The 21,682-nt window shown below is 50.1% G+C and overlaps 1 protein-coding gene across 19 annotated transcripts in view; it reads right to left on the bottom strand.

Annotated features, from left to right (window-relative positions):
• Window positions 1-951: 951 nt before the first annotated feature.
• SCMH1 (Scm polycomb group protein homolog 1) overlaps window positions 952-21,682 on the bottom strand; it is a 177,597-nt gene continuing 156,866 nt past the window's right edge. For 17 of the 19 annotated variants that reach the window (XM_025419725.3, XM_025419736.3, XM_049094411.1 and 14 more), the window contains 4 exons: window positions 20,143-20,334; window positions 10,291-10,485; window positions 3,040-3,182; window positions 952-2,067 (listed from right to left, as the gene is read on the bottom strand). In XM_025419725.3, the coding sequence (XP_025275510.1) occupies window positions 1,942-2,067; window positions 3,040-3,182; window positions 10,291-10,485; window positions 20,143-20,334 (656 nt within the window). In that variant the 3' untranslated portion in view covers window positions 952-1,941. Of the gene's footprint in view, window positions 2,068-3,039; window positions 3,202-10,290; window positions 10,486-20,142; window positions 20,335-21,682 lie in introns of those variants that run through there. The other 2 variants (XM_025419727.3, XM_049094410.1) reach the window with 2 other exon arrangements.

Below are 21,682 nucleotides of genomic sequence, written 5' to 3'. Positions count from 1 at the left end.
GTCTCTGGACGGACGGCACGCCTACCACACCCCATGTCCAGGAGCCTGTGGAGAAGACAGTCCTGCTCTGGTTCAGGAGCCTGGACCCAGACCGCACGACCGTGGTGAGAACTCACAGGGGCCAAGTGTAAAAGACATAAATTACTCCCCATGTTGACGCCAGCCATGGCGAGAATTGGCAGGGCCATCATCTGAAGCCCTCATGGCCACGTGGGCCCAACAAAGGGAAATGACCCAGCCAAAGCCTTACAATAAACACACTCACTAGAACTTCAACCTTGGCCTTGGTTTCAGAGTACTTGGCTCAAACACCTGCTTTGGTGCTTCCTGGGACCTGACCTTACATTTCCTCATCCAGAAGATGGGTTTGCTGTGAAGATTTAATGGGCCAATTCTAATTCCTGTGGAGTAGTTCACGGGCCCACAGTGACACAAGAGTGTCAGCTATTATCAGATTTTCCTGCATGGCGCCGCTGCCCCTACACCACCTCCGGTGACCCCAATAGAAATGAGGCCATGTGGCCCCGGACTGGAGTGGGCCCCAGGTCGCCACAAAGGGTAGAATGCAAGCTGGGTGAGCCTGCATCTCACCTCAAGGCAGTGACGAAGAAGATGAACCCAGCCACGGAGGTTCTCAGAGCCGCTGACCCAAATACTGTTCTTCCTTTTTTTTTTAATACTGTTCTTCCTGCTTGGACTTCGTGTGGCTTCTGTGCTCCCCACTGTCTTGCTGCACCAGAGCGTGGCCCTCTGAGGGCAGGAATGAGCTCCACACGGCCTTCCCAGTAGGCATAGGGAAGACAGTCTGCTTCTGGGGACTGCTGGAATCAGAAGGACTCTTGGGGATCACCTTGTCCACACACCTCCTTTAAGAATGAGGAAACTAGGGCAAGAGAGGGGAGTGCTCTGCCATTGGAAGTGCAGTGCTCTGTCGACTGATTAAAACCACACTGGCATCTATATTGGTTTTTATTTATAAACAGATTGACATAAAAGAAGTCTGGATGGCAGCAGGGGCAGCTGTGCTGCTGACTTGCTTATAAAGGAAGCATCTGGATGACGGAGAGGGTACAACTAGACTCCAGCCTGCAGACCCTTCCCTTCCATCCACCTTACGGCCTTCGTGACCTAAAATCATGGGGCCTAACCTCCTTCGGCAGTAGTTCTGGCCAGGGCAAGGAGCTATGGGGCAGGGGACTCCCATTCCCACAGTGGAGGTCCAGGGCTAAAGGGCCCAAGGGCAGAAGAGGGAAAGGTGACAGGGACCCTCTCCTCCCCCCGCTGAGTGATATGGTCATGGCCTGAAGGATCTGTCCATCCTACAGACAACGTGCCCTCGGGGGATGGCCCTGATGGCCTCTGAAGAGGGCCCATGTCTCTTGGGGACCAGGGCCAGGCAGTCTCCCTTCTCCTGAAGCCCAGTGTCAGGAGTGAGAGGAGTATGAGCTGGAGGGCTTGCCCAAGTGCCAGAAACAATACATTTAAACAATAAGAAAAGATCTTTTTTAAAAAAAGGTAGAGGTCTGCACCATGAGTTTGGAGTCTGGGGCTCTCATGAGGTGGTGGTGGGAGCTGCGGGGCAATGGGGTGCCACGCCAGGCCCAGCAGGTGGCAGGGGGATGGGGCCCAGGTGTCAGTCTAAACGCCCTGTGAGAAGCCAACCAGGCTTGAGAAATAAATACAGAGGGACCTCAGAGCTGAGGCAGGGCTGAGGGGAAGAGAAGCGCCAGCCCTGGGCCCACACTCTCCCCTTGGTCCTTCATGGAAGGACATATCATGGCAGGAGGGGGAGCGGTGGTGGCTCCGCACAGCCTCCGGAGTCCTGAGGCGGCCCTGAACTCCACTGAGGCGCCGGCAGTGGGCTGCTGGCCCCCCTTCCGGGGAGAAGAGTGCTGGCCCGTTCTGGGTGACCCCTCGGTGGTCTAGGCTGCGTCTCCCGGTTCAGAACTTGCCCTGCTTGAGCCGGTCAATGTGGAAGGAGAGCTTGAGTGCTGGCCCCAGCTTCAGCCCCATGTACTTCATCATCATGTCGCTGCGCAGCAGGAGCAGGGCCTTGCCGTCGATCTCCTGCGGGGGGAACGTGCCATCAGAGGCCTGGTGGCCTGACCCCCTGGGAGGTGCCAGGTCCACAGGGCCCAGTGAGTCAGCCCCCCTCCCCCACCCGCCACTCCTCCTGAGCCCAGTGGGTGCTCCTCACAGCTTTACTGCCCTGCTGCAGCCTGAGGCAGTGTCCCCACCCTCCCAGCGGCTGATGGCTGACCGCTGATGGCTGACAGGCTGACCTCTATGTTCCAGTTCCCGGGAGTCCCCACCCCCCCAGTCCTGTGCTGGAGCCCCTCTCCCAGACTGTTTCTCTGGGAGCCACCTTCTTCCTGGGGGGCAGGGACCCCTCTGTGTGAGCTAGGCCCAGAGCAGGCCCTTACTGAGCAGCTGTGAGACTTTCAGGCTTGACCCAAGGGTGCCCCGAAACCCACCAGCACGGAAAAGTGAAATGATTCATGAGAGGCAGCACATCTGTTCTGAGCGCCCAAAGGGCAGAGCAGCACCAAGCAGTGGGGGCTGCGGGGAAAGGGGTTTGCACCCCAGATCAGGAGTATGGTCGCTGCTGGCAGGTCCACAGCAGTACCTGGCTGCACAGCCAAATAGTCACAGAAGAGATGCTGCAGGCTCACAGAAGAGCAAGGACAGGATGGGGGCTGAGGAGGTCAGACAGTGGGAGCCATGTGACAGGAACTCTAAGTTGGGCTGAGGCCGCTGGTTCTCAGGCCATGGCAGGCAGATGTGTGAGCAAGCACTCCTAGGAAAAGAGGAGAGTCCTTGCCCTGGCCCTGAGGCCCCTGGCCATGCAGCCAGCAGGAATGTGACACTATAGGCACAGGCTGGACTCGGTGCCCAACCAGGGATGCTTGAGACCCAAGATTCTGGCTCTCTTTTCATTGGGGGTCTCCTGTGCTCAGTTCCATGGGGGCTTTAAGCATCTACAAGTTGAGGAAGCAAGGCTCCCGGTGGACACAGGACTGGTCGGGCAGGGGTACCTACATGTTTGCGAAAAAGGTCAGCGTGAGGTCCAAGCTGAGGATCAGCTTCCCGGACAAACTGCATCACGTCCTCCACTGTCCATGAGGAGGGGTCCCGGCCACTCAGTCGAGAGGTGTCCCGGCTTTCCAGGTATCGGTCCGACCCTGCAGGACAGGAGGGAACCTGCCATAACGGGTGGGGACTGGTTTGTAACGCCCCACCACTCTCCGTGGTGTGTCCCAAGGGCCCTGTGGGTGAGGCTCGTGGCAGTGCCAGAGCAGAGGAACTGGAGGTGACCGAGGGAGGGAAGGGTTTTTCTGCAAAGGGATGAAGCTCTGAGACTCTTCTTCAGTCAACTCTTTGTTCTTTTAGATCTGATTTTGGAAAGGGTCAGAAGGAATTTTACATTAAGGTTGTGGTTCAGCCTAGAACGGAGTCTGGTAACAGTGAGTAAGGGGATGACTTGGGTTCAGTGGGGGCCTGGTGGGGAAGGCTGCTTTTGTCCTGGCTCTGGAGACCATTTCTGGGGAGACTTTGGGAGATGGGGAAGGTTAAAGCCAAATCCTTGGGATCTAGGGAGAAAAAAAATGGTGGCTAATACCCTATGCCTCCTCCAAGGCCTGGAGAGTGGCTAACCTCGTCACAGCCTGATGATGCACAGAGGAAGAAGACAGCTTTGCCTGGGCTGCGAGGAACCTCGTTAATGTAGTGCTCTGCTCAGAGCTTCTGTATCAGTCTTGGCTCAAGTACAGATCCTCTCCTTTCCCTGATGGGATCTGGGCTCTCTGAAATCTGAACTCCTTACCGCGTGCATGGTCTAGAAGGAACCCCATCATCTGGCCCTTTCTACCTCTGACTGCATCTCAACCCCCTACTCCCACCCCTTCCTTTCCACACTCCAGACACACTGGCTTTTTCCTGCTTCTTGAATAGGCTATGCTTTTATTCTTTGACCTTTAATTTCCTCTGTTTGCAATGTTCTTTTCCTAGGACTTTGCATATCTGATTCCTTCTCAATATTTATCTCAAATATCAATTCCTCAGAGATCGTCACTGACCTCCTAGTAAAAGTACTCCATTCCCCCCAGAGCCATTCTCAATCCAATTACTCTTCTGTTTTCCCAGCACGTATCACGACCTAGAATAATTCATGTATTTATGTTTACTGTCTGTAGTCTATTTTCTGCCCTATTTCCTGGTGATACTGTGATTTTTTTTAAATACACTATTTTTTTTAAAGATTTTATTATTTTTTTTTAAATTTTTTATTTATTTATGATAGTCACACACAGAGAGAGAGAGAGAGAGAGAGAGAGAGAGAGAGAGAGAGAGGCAGAGGGTGAAGCAGACTCCATGCACCGGGAGCCCGACGTGGGATCCGATCCCGGGTCTCCAGGATCGCGCCCTGGGCCAAAGGCAGGCGCTAAACCGCTGCACCACCCAGGGATCCCTAAAGATTTTATTTATTCATGAGAGACAGAGAGAGAGAAAGAGAGAGAGAGGCAGAGACACAGGCAGAGGGAGAAGCAGGGCTCCATGCAGGGAGCCCGACGTGGGACTTGATCCTGGGCCTCCAGGATCACACCCCAGGCTGAAGGCGGCGCTAAACCGCTGAGCCACCCGGGCTGCCCGATACTGTGATTTTTAATAAGAAACATACACATGTGGTCTTTGTCCTGTTTCTGGCACAGAACCCTAAAATTCTTTGCATTTCCTAAATGGTAAGAGAAATAAAGATGTCTTTTACTATGTGTAATAATAAGCCCCTTTCAGTCGCACCTATGTTCATGAGCTCACTTCTGGAAAACCCCTGAGGATGGGGCTGGTTGCCGACCTCCCTGGGAAGAAGTATCGCCAATGACTTCATCAACTGTGCCTGTGTAATGAAGGTTCCATAAAAAACTAAAAGGATGGGGGTCGGAGAGCACCTGGGCTGGTGAGCACATGGAGGTGTGGGGAGAGCAGAACCCCGGGGCGGGGCGGGGTGGGGCGTGGAGGTCCGTGCCCCGCCTTCAAGCCTTGCCCTGGGCAGCTCTTCTATATCCTTTCATAAAAAGCTGGTAACTTAAGTAAGGAACGGTGTTCCTGAGTGAACCCGAGGAGGAGATCGTGGGAACCCTTGTTTACAGCCAGTCAGAAGCACAGGTGACAACCTGGAGTGCTGTGTGGCCTGGGGGCGGGGGGGGCAGGCTTGTGTGACGGAACCCTTACCCCGTGGGATGGGACACTCTCCCAGGTGGAGTGGCACAATCGCTTGGTGTGTGGAGAACCCCCGCATCTGGTGTCAAGGGTGAGGTCCTGCTGAGTAGAGTACTAGGAGTAGGGGAGACACACGGGGGAGCAGGGTCTTCCTTCACGGTCCCCAACATGTGAAAGATGCCTGGTCTGCCGTGGCAGATGTTCAAACGGGTTTGTTCAATGAATGAATGACCGCACATAATAGTTATTTGTGTATTTTTGTCTCCCCCACCAGACGACGACGGCGTTGAGGCAGGGACCTTGCCTGCTCATGTCTGTATCCTTACCACCCAGGAGATGCGGCACACAGCTGAGAGGTGGGCTGAAACACAGCTAAGAAAGCAGAAGGGTGCACTCTTCACCTATCTCTTACAAAGGCTAAAAATCTCCTCCATTTCCCTTCACTCTGGGTCCCAGGTCTAAAAGTTGAAGCACACTTGGCTTGGCCTGCTCCCTGGGGAAGAGACTCCAGCATGTTCTATCTTAGACTTCTAGCTGGGCACTGGCCAGGGGAGAGGTGTGCTGGAGCAAGTAGGGTGTTACAGCCACAGAGACTCCAATGGCCTTCAGAGCTGGTGGTCGGCAGGAAGCTGGAGGGCTCTGTGAGCCAGCCACTTCTCCTGGCCCGCCCTCACAGTCCACCGTGACGCTAACAGAGAAACCAGCTAGAGGTCACGGACAGCAGAGAGAAGATACATCTTGGGTGTGTCCTTGGACCACCTAAGCCAATTCCTCAGCCCCTGGGGACCAGAAATAAACACACACTCCAGTCACATATACTATACTATTATATATTATGAATTTGTCTGTCAGCCTTCTTCTGTTAGAATACACGCTCCAGGAGGGCAGGCAGCAGGTTGGGAGAGACATCTCTGAAATGATGATACCTGAGCAAGACCCTGAGGCAGAAGAGTGACTGGTACGTGTAAGGTGGAGCCAGGAGTAGAGTGAATCAAGAGAAAGGGGTAGGGGATAACATCTGAGAGGCAGTGTGTGTGACGGGGTGGGGGGCCTGGGGGTGCAGGTAACAGAGGACCTTGTAAACCACTGAGAAGCCATTGGCTTTTCTATGAAGTAGGTCGGCTCTGAGCAGAGTGACTTGAATCAGCTCACAACGGAAAGAATCACTCTCAGAGTCCATGCAGATAACAGGCTTAGACTTTGGGTAAGGGCAGAGTGGAGACCGGTACGCTGCTGTCACGGTCCCAGTGAGACATGGCTGTGGCATGCCCCAGGTGGTGGTGGTGCCGGTGGGGAAGCAGGGTCTGAATGTGAACATCACCAAGGAACCCTCGCCCCCACTGTCAGCTTGTTTGCCCCTTAAAACAGCCCTTGAAGGAAGTAGCATCATCTTCAGTTTGGAGATGGGGGGACGGAGGCCCAGAGAAGTGAATTGACTTTCCCAAGACCACATGGCTAGGAAGAAGGCAGGTTGGTGCCGTGAATCTGTCTTTTCCCATTCCTATTTCTACACACAGACTATAGCGGGCCTCTCCCCTGCTGTCCAGTGAGTACAGCGGCCCCTCAAGGAAGACAGGGAGTCTGCGTCTGAGAATGACTAAGGCAGGTGAGGTGCATCTAAGGCAGGACACCAGACTAACAAACTGATGCCTACTCATCCTCCATTAGTGAAATAAGAGGGACAGACAGACTCAACATCTGAATACTTTGAGGGAAAAAATCCTAGTGCCAAATGTGGAATCCTTCATAGCCTTATGAGGTTCTTCGAGGTCAGAAGAGATGTAGACCATAACCTGGTCAGCAGACTCAGGCATCCCACAGGGGGAGTGGAAGTGTCCTGGAGACAACAGTGGCCTCTGAGGCCAGTGCCGCACAGGGCAGCAGTCAAGAAGCACGGCTAACAGAGAGGGTCCTGGGAGGCAGAACACGGACAGTAATCCTCACACCTGGGCAACGAGTAAGGCTTCCCGAGGGACCCCATATCCCTGCTTCCATTGTGAAAACACCAGGCCACTATCAGCACGTCTGCTGTGCATGAGAGGAATGTAGGGGCCTGAGAGGGGAGTGGACGTCCCTCAGACTCAAGGCAGGGACTGCAGAGCTCCCCACGTTGCCTTGTGGGGTGAGGGCTAGGGGGTGTCCCAGCCTCTTCCCACCCTCCTCCTGCTCAGTCTCCCTGAATACTCTCTCTCCTGAGGCCACTTCTCTCCTCTGCAGGCCTTGTCAATGGAATCTTCCCCCTGTTCCACAGCTAGGGCTGCAGGAGGCCACAGCGGGGGTGTGGAGGTGGCATTCTCCTGTCTCTCCACGGCTGCTTTTAGGCCGTTCTCCTAGGAAAGTTCATGTTCTTCAGAGGCCAGATATGTCCCCAGCCATCTGCTCTTCCTCATCACTGCTGCCTGCTGACCCCTGGGCTTCTATCCCTTGCTAAATGAAGACTGTTTGCTACACTGGTCACTCCCTCGTGCTCCAGCCAGGTCCTATCATCATCTTCAGAGGCACACACCATTAAGCCACCATGCCTCCAGTGACCTTCACCTCGACTCTACTTCATTTTTTTTTTTTAAAGATTTTATTTATTCATGAGACATACACACACACAGAGGCAGAGACACAGGCAGAGAGAGAGGCAGGCTCCATGCAGGGAGCCTGATGTGGGACTCCATCCCGGGACTCCAGGATCACGCCCTAGGCCAAAGGCAGGCGCTTAACCCCTGAGCCACTACTTCAAATACCTCCTGCTAAGGCCACTGTCTGCTTCTTGCCATCACTTGGAACAGACCCACTTCAGAAATTCAAACATCCCTTTCTCTGATCCCAACCTTCCATCTCTGCAACTGTCCTGGACGTAAGTCCGTTAAACCCGTCACCTCACAGGGAGATTTAGCACATCAGACTTACAAACTCCCCCATCCTTCAGCCTTGTCCCAGCTGTGCTTCTTCCCTGCCCGGCCCAAATCCGGTGCTGCTAACCTAAACAACTGTCCCTCCATTGCTATCACTCCTTCGCACACTCCCTCAACCCAGCCCTCTGGCCCTCCTAGCTCAACAGAAAACTTTAATTCTCAGGCTTTTCTAGGTTTCTAAGAACCATAGAGGAAAATCACCTCTCTTGCAAACTGGCAGACTAGTGTCCAAGCACAGCTGGGCCTTTGGTATTTCCTGCAGGCCATTCCCTTCTCCTCACTCCATTTCCTCCCTCTTCTCTTGACCAGTCCACTCTGGGGGCACCCCTAAGCCCTCTCCTCCTCGGCCCCCTCTCTGTGCCCTTGTGGCCACTGTCAATCTTCCCTCCAGTCTCAGAGGACAATGCTTAAGACTGACCCATCTTTCTGTCTGTACCCTTGATCCCTAACTCTTCCCACCACATCCACACCTTGCTCTCTCCTCTCTCCTGTATCTCTTCTTCTTGGAAGGCTCAACTTGTCTGCTGATACCCAGTGCACTCCTGCTCTGGAAGACCTTCTTTTGAAGGTCACTAAACCCTCCCTAATAGCCCGCCATGCAACCTGTCCTCATCGCCTTCCACCACCATCAAAGCTGCTCTTGCTAAGGCTGTCAGCTGCCCTCTAATCTCCACATCGCAGGGGCGGGGGGAATCCTTGCTTTACCAAACCTTTGTATGGCTGTGCTATCTTTAAAATACTCTGTCATCCTGGCCACTGCCATATCAAATTTTGATTTTCCTCACATTTGGTTACTCCTTTGTCTCTTTCTGGGATCCTCTTCCTGAACCTTGTTGGCCCCAGGACCTTATCTTTGGTCAATTGTTCTTTTCATTCTACAATAATGCTCCTGGAAAGTGGCTGTCATTCACCCTACAGCTTCAACTACCATCTAGATACTGATGACTCCGAAATATTTATCTTTGATTCGGTCCACTTCCCTGAGAATCAGACCTGCAGAGCCAGTGCCTGCTGGGTATCATCTAGATGACCCATGGTCTCCTTCCCCTTCTTTCTCTTCTGTGGTTGGTCTCTTCTCTCCAGTGAGGGGCACCACCATCCCCCCTGCCACCCTCTAGAAACCGAGGAGACAGTCCTGCTGCCTTCTTTCTCACAATCCTTAAATCTGTTTAAATATACCATGTGAATTGTTTTTTAATTGATTCAATCTTCTATAAATCTATCACCATCCTAGTCTAGGCCTTTATTTGTTCTGGTTTGGTCCACTCTACAACCTCCTAACTGGTTCTCTGATCTGTCTTTCCTTAGATGCATCTTCAACACAGTAGCCTATGATCTACTGAAAACACAAACCTGTTTAGGTCTCATCTCTAATTAGAAGCCTTTAGCAGCTTCACATTGCCTGCAGGATCCACTCCAAACTCTACCATGGCATTTGGGTCCTCTATGAAGTAGCCTCTGACCTTTCCAGGCTTTTCTGCTTGAAGTCCCAGTATGACATTTTATGTTCAACAATACCAAAGTGCATGCAGTTCCATGCACACCACCTGTACCGGTTCTTATCCCTTTGCCCTTGTTCCTGCTACACTCTCTTTCTGGAGAGCTCTCTCTCCCCTACTACCCTTGAGATCACCATTTATACAGTCAAGCTTTTATTTATTTATTTATTTATTTTATTTTTTTTTCAGTCAAGCTTTTAAATCAGAGATGGTGTCACTTCCTCAAAGAAGCTTCCCCTGGACACCAAGCTTGGGTTAGGTGATTCTTCTTACAGTTTTCATACTACTCACAGCATATCTCTGAATTCAAGATGATGTTTTACAATTACGTGTTGCAGTACTGTTTGTTTCTCCCCTAAGACTGTGAGCTCCTTAAGGACAAGAAGTGATCCATTTTTGTATTCCCATGCCAAACACAGATGATGTTCAAATAAATGGGTAATAAGTGAATGTGTATCCCTTCCTGTCCCTTTGATTCTAGGTCTTTGGCTCTTAGTTTCCATTATTCTCAAGCCAATTCCAGAGCTTCAGTTGCCCCCCAGATACCTAGTCAGACACAAATGGGTCTAGACCCGAGTCCAACTACCAGATGAGGGGCAATCAGATCTGAGTGAGGAAGAAGGAAAGAGTGAGGGAGGGTGGGAGTGCTGGAACTCCGGTCAGCTTACCTCTGGAGCACAGCCTGCGCACAGCTGAGGCAGTACTCAGTGGGAGGCCACAGGATGGAAGCAAAGGCCGGTACCCATGGGTTCGAAGGTTTTGGGAGCCGCTGACAAGGTTGGTGGGATTCAAGGTAGAGTCCATTGAGTCTGAGTGTGGTTCCAAAGACCGAGTCAGACTATTCCCCAAGACAAAGCTTTCACCTGGAAAACAGTAAAGCCAGAGTTAGAGCAGGAACTACCCTGGAATGATTGGCAGGGTGCTGGCTTCCCAGGTACCTGTTTGGAGCAAGAGGCAGCAAAACAGGAAGCCCTGGGCTGTGTCTCAGGCTCTCACTAGGTGGCCTTGGTCAAGCCCAATGCCACTCTTTGGGCTTGGATCTCCTTAGAGATTCTTCGTTTTAGACTAGTGGTCTTTGAAGTTTCTTCCAGACTGGCTGTCTTATGCTTTTTCTGGATAAGGAAAACCTTAAAACAAATAGAGCTATTTTAGGAAGAGGCTGCCTCCCTGCACATGAGATGCAAGTGCAGGGGACTGGTGCTGGAGAAGAGATACACTTGCTTAGATGAGGGTACTTTAGAAGGTGACCCTCTCAGCCAGCAGGACATTTAATGTTGCTCTTCAATGCCTGGCTAAAGGTCTGTCTGTGAAAGGTCCGCTCCTATGTTCCCTCCCCTCCTTTCTTATTTGCCTTGCTCAAGAGAAACACTCCAAGGAAGCCAGGCTTCTGCAATTGTGAGAGTAGGGCTGTGGAGACCAGAATCAGGGTTAAAACTTGGCTCTGGCACTGAATAGGCAAGGTGCTTCTCTAGGAGCCACACTCTCATTTAGAACACGGGAAGTGCCTTTCTTTTCTTCTGAGGTCCAGCAGCAGGCAGCAGCCCCTGACAGTGCACTCCAGAACCTGAAGCAGGTTCCCTCTCATGACTGGGGTCTACCTGCAACAGGCCAGTTTCTCACCCTGGTCACAGCATCTCTGCCTATGGAGGGCATCCTGGCTCCTGGGGCATCATACCACTGTCCTCTGTGGTTTTTCTTAGAGGTCTCGGCTATTTAGGTAATGTTTGGGACTCACTTAGGGCCTGTGGTCAACACTACGGTTGAGCACAATGTCTGGCACATAGTAAGACCTCTGTGGATTCTAGGACTACTTTCTAATACTCCCCTGAACTTGCTTGGTAACCAGGGGCATAAAGTCAAGTCTAGCAGGAGAGAGCTACTGGCCCTTCTCTCAGGGACTGGGACTGATGAAACCCTTCCCCAGAAATGCTTCTGAAGAGAGAAGCTTTGGGTACCTGAACCACAGCCCACCCCTTTTTGCAGATGAGCTTTCAGATTCCTGTTTTCTAGAAGAGATGACCATAGCAGCATCTCATTTTGAGACAAGAACAGGCGCACAGACCCTCAGACAGGAGGCCTGCATTCTAGGCCTGAGCTCCTGCCTTTCACTAGGTATTTGACCTCAGGCAAGCTGTGTTTTCTCAGCACCAGCTTCCTCATCTGTAAAATGGGGGAAAAACATCACCCTTTGACATGCTGAAAACATCAGATGAGAAGATGCAATGGGACGGACTTTATCAAGGTGGGGACCTGCCATTTTTTTTATTCTTCACTCAGAGTTAGAATGGCAAACCCACGTCCTCTGCAGTAACTCAAGAAAAAGCTGACATCTAGTTTCTGCATGTGTCGGCAGGGTGATCTCACCTTTCTAGACCTCATCTTACCCAGCAAAGCCTGGGGCCAGTACCACTTGCCTACCCTGCGCTAACAGATGTGAAGAATTATTATGACAGTGCCAGGGCCTCACCAGCTGCTGATGCAAGTCAGTGTGTCTTCCTCTCAGCAATGCTAGGAATGGCACCTGAGCCCTGGAGTCTGAGTTGAGGGGCCTGGAAATCTGGATGGGTAGCACCTGGACTGACAATGTCATCAAACCTCCACTAATGAGATGTAGTGGCCAAATGAAGACTCATGTCTAGGGCTCTGGAAGGTCCTAGTCCACTTAAGGCCAACTGAACAAGGCCCTGGCTGCTTCAGTAAGACAATGCTGTATAGAACACTGCAGTGCTTTCAAACTGCTCCACAGAGCCCTGAGGACTTCCACAGGAAGGCCAGCTTCTAGCAGAATAGCTCTGGTTTTAACTTTTATACACCAGAGTTCTCATATAATCTTAACTTTGCAAAAAGGAGTTCTACTACTGAAACAAAAGAAACTTTGTAACCACTGGCCCAGGGCTCAGAAGTTAGGGCTGAAAGACTTGAGTTCAATTTCTGGCCTGATCACTGGTTGGTGATCACTGCCTTTTTTCTGGGATTCAGTTTGGCCATCTATGAAAAGTTGCCTCATAGGGTCAATTTATATTAAATTTTCTATGGATGTGCTAGAGACATGAGAAGAGTCAGTATGAGAGGGAGCTCATTCCTACATTCAACGAACATTTGTGTACTAGCTGCTATGCTAGGGAGGGGGTGTGCAGAGGTAAACAGACAGATAAGGAGCTTTCCTTACCCACTGATTTTCAGTTAGAAGCAGATTTTCTCTATCACCTTGCAAGGCTACCTTAAAAACTAGAGTTCCCAGGGGAAGATGGCAAGACTGGTGGGGAGAAGTCTAGAAATCATGCAAAGGAGAAAGAGCCTGGGAATATAGAGTCTGGAGAAAAGTCAGGGGAGACAAATACCCTAACGGCAGTCATAGGAAGGGAAGAGAACTGGAGGCAGATTGGCCTTTTTGAAAGGCAGAGAGTAAAATGGGGGAAAGGAGTTATAAGAAGACCAATTTTGGCTCAAAAGGGAAGGCATTTTAGCCATCAGAAGTGTTCAACAAAATCGACTGCCGAAGGAGAGGGTGAGCAACCTGTCATCGGGAGCACTTAAGCAGAAGTCAGATAACTACCCTCATCTGTTGGGCTAGACACTAGATCACCTCCAGAGGACTCTCCACTTCTGAGATTCAAGGACTCTGTGCTCACAACCACGCTTTCCCCTTCCAGGGGTGAAATGAATGAATGGACTCGTGCTATGTATCTAAGAAAATTCTTCCACCAACACAGGACCCAGAGTTCTTGTGTATGCTTAAGTTTGTCTCATTAAAAAAGAATCCTTCTCTGAACTGTATGTCCGACATTCTCTACTACACTTTCATTCAACAAATATTGTTAAATACTTGCTATGTGACAATGATGGATATGGAGAACGATGAAAAAACCAGATACTGTCCCTCCCCCTCCTCATGGAATAAGTAACCTAAGTGGGAAGGATGACAAGCACAAGTTTATAAAAAGTGAGAACCTACTATAAATATTACTAAGCAGGGCAGCCTGGGTGGCTCAGCAGTTCAGCGCCGCATTTGGCCCGGGGTGTGATCCTGGAGACCCGGGATGGAGTCCCACGTTGGGCTCCCTGCATGAGAGCTTGTTTAGAGGTTCTAGCAGGGGAGCGCAGCTACTCGTATACCCTTGACGAAAGAACGGTCCTCCTCTATCGGGGATGATCGTCCTCTTCGACCAAGCGCGCAGCTTCAGGAGGGACGCACATGGAGCGGTGAGGGAGGAAGGGGACACCTGCCTAGCCAGCCAGATTAGCCGAATCAACCCTGGCGATCAATGGGGTGACAGATGTTGCAGCCAGATCGTCCTCACATCCCGGGTTCCCTGCACGGAGCCTGCTTCTCCCTCTGCCTGTGTCTCTGCCTTTCTCTCTCTCTCTCTCTGTCTCTGTTTCTCATGAATAAATAAATAAAATCTTAAAAAAAAAAAAAAGCTCCCCTTGTTATTTTCTGTCTTAATATCCTATTCCTTTGCTTAGTGATATATTTTTAAATTTTTATTTATTTATGATAGTCACAGAGAGAGAGAGAGAGAAGCAGAGACACAGGCAGAGGGAGAAGCAGGCTCCATGCACCGGGAGCCCGATGTGGGATTCGATCCCCGGTCTCCAGGATCGCGCCCTGGGCCAAAGGCAGGCGCCAAACCGCTGCGCCACCCAGGGATCCCAGTAATATATATTTTTTAAGATTTTATTTATTCATTCAGGAGAGACAGAGAGGGAGAGAGAGGCAGAGACATAGGCAGAGGGAGAAGCAGGCTCCATGCGGGAGCCGGATGTGGGACTCGATCCCAGGTCTCCAGGATCCCACCCTGGGCTGAAAGCAGCACTAAACCGCTGAGCCACCAGGGCTGCCCAAGGGGAGCTTTTTTAAGATGAGGAGACCTTGAGAACTGTTCCTGACAAGTTGATGTTTAAAAGCTGTGGCCTGAAGGAGAGTCCAAGTGGAGGTGTGCTAGACAATGCTTGGTTTTAGGATTCACTGGTGGCCCCAATGAATCCCAAGCATTACCTAACCACTTGATCCCTAAGAAAAATTGCAAAGGACAGAAGCATGACCCAGGATGCCAACGAGAACAAAATCATTAAAAAAACAAAACACACACACACACACACACACACACACACACACACACACACCACAACTGGATTAATCCACAGGAAGGCAGAAAAAAACACAGGATAGATGGAATAAATCTCTCTACCAATAGCTTTTGTCTTTGTTCTTTGAGTTGCTGAAAGTATAGATCTGTGGGCTACATGGTTCTTTCATTTATATAATTACGTTGTTTTATTTATATAATTATGGTTACGAAAGACAAGGTCAGGGAAAACAGAGACCAAAGGAAATGAAATGATTGTGTATGATAAATTAATTTGGAGTTGCCTGCTGGTAGCTGGAAAAGGAGGAGGATGGAAGGAATAGAAAATAGAGAAGAAAATCCCCCAGGCCCAGAGTGGGTCCTGGAAATGGCAGCAGGCTGAGGCCTAAGGTGAAGGAGGCCAATAAGATATATCCTATAATAGCTATAGACATTACTTTTTTTTTTTGAGGGGGGGTTTGTTTCATTTAAGAGAGAAAGAGAAAGGGGCACCTGGGTGGCTCAGTTGGTTAAACGTCTGCCTTTGGCTCAGGTCATGATCCCAGGGTCCTAGGATGGAGCCTCACACTGGGCTCCGTGCTCTGAGAGGAGCCTGCTTCTCCCTCTCCCTCTGCCTGCCGCTCCCCCTGCTTGTGCTTCCTCACTCTCATGCCCTCTAATAAATAAATAATTTTTTTAAAAAAGAGAGAGCACATGAGTGTAGGGGGAGAGTTAATCTCAAGCAGACTCCCAGCTGAGTGCAGAGCCCAACGTGGGCCTCAATCTCATAACTCTGAGATCGTGATCTGAGCTGAAACTAAGAACTGGATGCTTAACTGTCTGAGTCCCCTAGGTGCCCCACTGATAAACATTAAGATTAAAACAAATATGTTAAAATGCTTTCTGTTCTTTGTGACAATTCTTTTTTACCTCCTGAGCTTCAAGTATAAGTTTATTACACTTAGCAGCCTTGTATTCATTTTCCCTTAGGGAAATGAAGGCTGAGGAACTGGATCAAAAGTTGGGACAAAGGAGCTTAGGGAGAGATGGTCAGCTCTGAGAGTGGTCAGGGAAAGAAGAGGATAAGAATTGAGTCAGAGCAGGGAACCTAGTCTGAATTACATGGGGTGGGGATTCATTTTATGTTATTCAGATTTGGATATCAAAGGAAAGGATCATCCCGAAATCTAAGAGGACTCACAGATCCACAAAAACCTCCAGCCAGTCTCCCTGCCTACCGTGTCTCTCCACACCAAGCCATTTACCCACACAGGATCCTGAGTGACCTCTCTGAAGCACAGGACTGACCGTGCCCCTTCCTTGGGTCCTTACTGCACAATGAGGTAAAGCCGCTAACATGGTCAGTTAGAGCTTTTCCAACTCGGCCGCTGCCTCCCTGACGCTGTGGTTCCCAGCCCTACAGACACCCAGTTCCTCTGACCTGGGTTGTGCTCCCATTTGTCCCTCACGGTCTCACGTGCTATTGAGTTAACTGGAGCATTCTTCCTCACTCCCCTCCTCCATCTCCTTGGGTCTGTGGCATCTTCACCTGATTATCTTGCTCCTTCAGGGCCAAGCTTAGATATATCATTTCTTCTGGAAAGTCATCCCTGACATCTGGTTTGAACTGCTGAACTCGGAACTTGTCCTATTAAAGTATATCACCACAAGTTCACTGTTCACTTGTTTGTTCCTCTTCTTTACTAGGCTGTAAACTTGGTGTAAGGACCTGGACTCCTAGTTTACTGTGGAACTCTCTGTGCCTAAACCAGAGCTTGGCATTGTGCAGTGAATAAATTCTGATTGACCGACTGGTTGAGTAATGGACTAAATACAGGTTCAATGAATTATGTGTCATCTTAGAATTGACAGTTCTACAAGGAAACTCTGTATGAGGATGAAGGGGCATCTTAACAGAGTTCACAGTTATTTGGCTTTAATCCTGTGAATGTTAGGATTTTGAAGGAGAACCACTTTATAAGCTCAGAAGACCTGGCATGGCAATTTAGAAAGACAGGCACAGGGAGCTTACCACCATGGGACAAATGAACCCCTTCCTCCAGCAGAGAGGAATCTGGGAAGTCTCTAAATATAAGACCTAGAGGTTAACGCTGGGTAGTTGTAATAAGATTAAGAGTTGGGATCCCTGGGTGGCGCAGCGGTTTGGCGCCTGCCTTTGGCCCAGGGCGCGATCCTGGAGACCGGGGATCGAATCCCACGTCGGGCTCCCGGTGCATGGAGCCTGCTTCTCCCTCTGCCTGTGTCTCTGCCTCTCTCTCTCTCTCTGTGTGTGACTATCATAAATAAATAAAAATTAATTAAAAAAAAAAGATTAAGAGTCTGTGGGACCAGCTATATTAGCTATCTCCTGTCTCACTGTTTGTTCTGAGGGCTGGAAGGAGCTCCTTGTGACCTCACCTTCACAGGCCTCTTACCTGTCACTGCACCCCTAATCTGGCACTGCCTCCCCCAGGAACTCTTTTTAACCTCCTCTTTCACCTTGCCCATTGCTCATCATTCCCGGCTCATACCACAAGTATGTCTACCTATGCCTCTCTCTTAGCTGGCACGCTTTCAGAGAGGGGATGGAGTCTGTTTAATCTCTGGCTCCTCAGGATCTGGCACAGAGTGTTTGACAACTGGCTTGGACTTGTAAAAATGCCAGTGTCATGTTATGGAAGGTAGAAAACAGTATGGAAAACTGCTGTAGATATAAGGGAACTAGAGATAGAACAACTAAATGTAGTGGATGACCCTTCACTGGATCTTGGATTAGGGGGAAAAATAGCTAAAACTACATTACTGGGACAACTGGGGAGACTTGATACAAACCATATATATATCAACTAGTAGAGTTGATTAATGTTACATTTCTTTTTTTTTTTTTAACGTTACATTTCTTGAGTGAGATAATAGTACTGTGTTCCCTGCTTCTAGGAGATACATAGGAAAGTTTATTAAGGATTAAGGCTCTCATCTGCAGTTAACTCTCAAATGGTTCAATAAATAAAAATATACAGGCACTAATATATGTGCATGTACTTAGAGAAATAAGTACAGTAAATACTGCAAAAAGTTAAGTGGTAAATCTAGATGAAGAGTGCATGGTTGCTCACTGTACTATTTGTACAGCTTTTCTGTAGGTTTGAAGTTTTTCAAAATAAAACACTAGAGGAAAAAAGTGAAGTCTCAACTTAGATATGGAAGCCTAATGGGACCTGCTATACCAGAAATGCATGGTCAGTCAGGTCCAAACCCTGAGGGCTAGGGTAGTGTGGAGACAAGCTGTAGAGAAGGGGGGGCGGGGGCTCCAGTAAGTACCTAGATAAGAGAGCTGGTAGCTTTGGGTGTTGAACTAGTATAAGTACGTAGCCAGGTAGAAGGGCAGCAGTGATAAACTCCAGATCCAAGGGGCAAAGCAAAAGACAGCCCTGTGCAGACCAAGCTGTTTGGCAGAGGCTGGGGTAAGTAAACAGGAAAGTACAAGAAATAACAGATGATCAGAGGTGGAGCAAAGGGTCAGTAAGGCAGGCAGGCAGGTAAGCAGGCAGGAAAGATAAGCAAAGGAGCATAGAGGAGTGAGAAATCTAGGCAAAGCTCTGGCTTGTCTGGGCACAATTAGAACGCTCACTTCAGGGAAGTAAACAGAAACTGGGGTGAGAGCAGCCAAGTTGCTGAGCACCCAGGATGGGCCACAGAAGTTACAGAGTGGGCAGAGGAAGGCACAGAGTTGGCTGAATCATCTGGAAATGAGGGCAGGAATAGGGGCAGCCAGTGGTGGAATGTGATAACCCTGGTCTTTGTCTCTTAGTTGATGAGGCAAGAGGGCAGAGTGGCCAAAGCTTGCTTCCTCCTATCTGGCAGCTGAATCAGAGAGATGCAAACTGAAACAATTCCCAGGAAATACCAGGCCTTGATTCCAAACTCCCTCCATGACTGCAGGCCCAATACACCCCTCCTGGCCTCTCCATGCTGCTACCAGTGTGATTCTCTTCGCTCTTAGTGATGATACTCCACTTAAAAATTCTGGATTCCTGGTTCTTTGAGAAATCTCTTTAGACTAGCAGCTAGCCTTGGTGCACACTATCTCCTCTCATGATATTCATCTTCCAGAATCTCAGGTAGGCTTCACTTTCATTACTGAGTGCAGCTCAGAGTTCCTGAAGGCCACCAGCTAGGGATATTTAACAACTGCCTTTGTCTGCCCCCCTCCCCGCCATGCCCAGCCCAGATCCCAGTGCAATATGATAAGAAAGCTCTTTTCTGTTCTCAGATTCTAATGATGAAAGCAAGTAGGGGAAGAGGTTAAAGAAGAAGTTCCCTCCCAAGAAATGGATCAGTGAGGGGGGCACAGACATGTCTGCAGGACCAGATGGTCTGGCCCTCCCAAGGAGTACCTGAAATTCAGCTTGTCTTTTTGCCCTGCAGGTAAGTCATATGAGCAGCGGTCTTTGGGGTGCACAGACATAGATGGAGGCAGGGTTGGGGAGCTGAGTGAGAAGTCACTTCCCCAGGCACGTTCTCTAGAAGTGGCACTTTTATCAGGAGTGACTCCATTAAGATGACGATAAAAAGATGCTGTGGAACAAGACTTGGGCAGGTCAGAGGCGTGGGCACCTCTCTGACTTTGGCTCCTTCAGCAATGAGCACAGCCCTGGCACTGATGGCACCACCTCTCTGCTCCTCTGCCCAGGATGAGTTCCACGAGACTCTTCTCAAGGGCCTTTGCTCCCTCTCTCCACAGTGACCTACCTCACTATGTGTGGGGCCGAGCTCTCCTCCCCTCCGTTCTGTGTCCAGGGCAGCAGATAAGCAATGCTGATCTCCTTTCCCTCCGTAACCACTCTCGGAAGTGCTTAGTCACTGATCTGGCCAGGGCCACGTGGCCTCCGCCTTCCTGCTGTGGGTCTGCTCTACTAACTGAGAAAGTTATTTTCCACCTCAGGTCGAGATGGCAGGAACTTGAATTGACTTGCTAGACAGGCAGTGCTAGAGGAGCTAGGGCCACGCGCCAAAGGAAAGAGTGGACGGCCAATCACGAGGGAGCGCATTTCTCAATCTGTAGCCTGAGACTAAACCTTCCTGTTGGCAAGGGAGAGCTCCCTTAGGCCTTTGCTGCCGGCTTCACCCTAGGAGGGGTGCTGTGACTTCATGGTGGCTTCACGTGCTGCGTGGGGCTCAGAAAGGGAATTGTGAACCACTATTTTCTAGGGATAAAAATCCAGAGGAGAGAAGGTTAATCCTAGAGATAGGAGACAAAATCCTGGAAAGAACAGTTTGGAAGAGACCAAGGAGTCCCAGGAATGGCAAAGGCAAGGAACAGAAGGCCAGGTCTCTGGAGCATAGGTACCAGGCTGGCAGGTGTGAGGGCCGGCCCCAGGGCCCTCACTGGCGCTGCTGCCAGCTAGCCCTGTGCCCCGTTCTTAGCCCCGGCCCCATCCCAGCTCCTACCTGGTAGGTACCTGTCGTGGCTGTGGCTGTATTCAGTGGTGGTGAGTGGCAAGTGAGTCTGTGTAAAGGGCTGGTTGCCAAACAGATTGTCACTGCGAAGGTTGTGGCAGAGTTTCTCCAAGAAGCGCAGGACGTAGGTGATGCTGTTGACTGCTGGGAGGTTGAGAGTATGCTGCTCACGGTCAAACACGGCTGTGGAATTAAGGAAACAGGGCCGAGCACGTCAGCCTGGCGGTGCAGGGCAGAGCGGGGCAGGAAGAGCCCAGCCTACTGCTTGCCTCCGGCTTACCTGGTTACACAAAGCAATCAGTGCCCAGGATTTTCCCCTCCCTCCCCTCCCTTCCCCTCCCTCCCTCAAGGGTTTGGTTTTTGCCTCCAACTCCAAAGGCCTGGCAGTAATGGGAGTGGCCAAGCCAGGTCTGCTGCAGGGGCTCTGGTGTGATTTCATTCAACTTGTGAAAACGACTGTGAACATGACTCTATCTGCTCCATCAGCTGGCTGGGCCTCCTCCAGGAAATCTGCTCATTTCGGGTTCTATTTCCCTAAGAACTGCCGGAGAACAGAGAAGCTGGGCAGATGAGAATACAGCTGTTGCCAGTAATGGTTTAGGTGCACAATCTGATCTGTATAAGGGTGCTAGAGTTTCAGTAACGTTTGGAAGCATCCCACGCCTGGTTTTATTTTACTCCCTATCTATTTCTATTCAAGGAAGTATCTGTATAAGCCTTACAAAGCAGGCTTTTGCATTTGTCTCTAAGGGCAGCAAGGTAATGAGGAGATAGGCCATTCCCAAGAACCAGTTTTGGAGCAGAAGAGGAACCCTAGAGAAGGTGTGGGCAACAGTAACTCCACAGAGGAAGCAGGGAAGGTCAGGTTCCCGCAGACTATACGGCACAGAAGTCTTCCTCAGAAGGAGGCTTGATTTCCCAGCAGTCCCTCAGGCTTCTAGAACAATGCCTTTCATGCCTGCTCCCATCCTCCACACAGCCAACTGCTCCCTAGCCTGGGCTCCCACACCACCCTATACACATTTCTCATACATCAGAACACCTCTCACCTATCATCTTTCCTCCCTCTCCCCTGGCCAGGATCTGGCAATAACCTCAGACATATAATAAACGTTCACTAAAGGTTTGCTAACAAAATAAGAATTATTTATTGGGTCTTCTAAAAGAATTCAGGTATTCATGGAGTCTTCCATGATAGCTGGGTTTCCTGAAGCTGATACTGCAACTTGTTAGAGGGAAGGGGTATGAGACTATGTAGTATCGTGCGGTTGAGACTGAAAGGCTCCAGGTCAAGTCTTCATGGGTTTGATGGGTAAGGAATAGGGTTCTGGACTTGGAAACACTGAAACAGAACCAGGGCACAGGAGAAAAAGTGAATATTCTCAATGACAACAAAAAACACAGTGCAGTTGAATCAGACACAGCAGGAGAAAGAGAGGAAATGGTTTTTCCCACTCTGCCCTGGGATTCAACTTCCTTGTAACAGGGCTGGCTTGGGACCGGGTGGCTAAGGAGTCAGAAGCACATGATA

Source organism: Canis lupus, chromosome 15 (genome assembly GCF_003254725.2).
Source record: "Canis lupus dingo isolate Sandy chromosome 15, ASM325472v2, whole genome shotgun sequence".
In the NCBI taxonomy this organism is placed as follows: domain Eukaryota; kingdom Metazoa; phylum Chordata; class Mammalia; order Carnivora; family Canidae; genus Canis; species Canis lupus.
The sequence above is the reverse complement of the archived record's forward strand: the minus strand, read 5'-3'. Positions and strand labels throughout refer to the sequence as shown.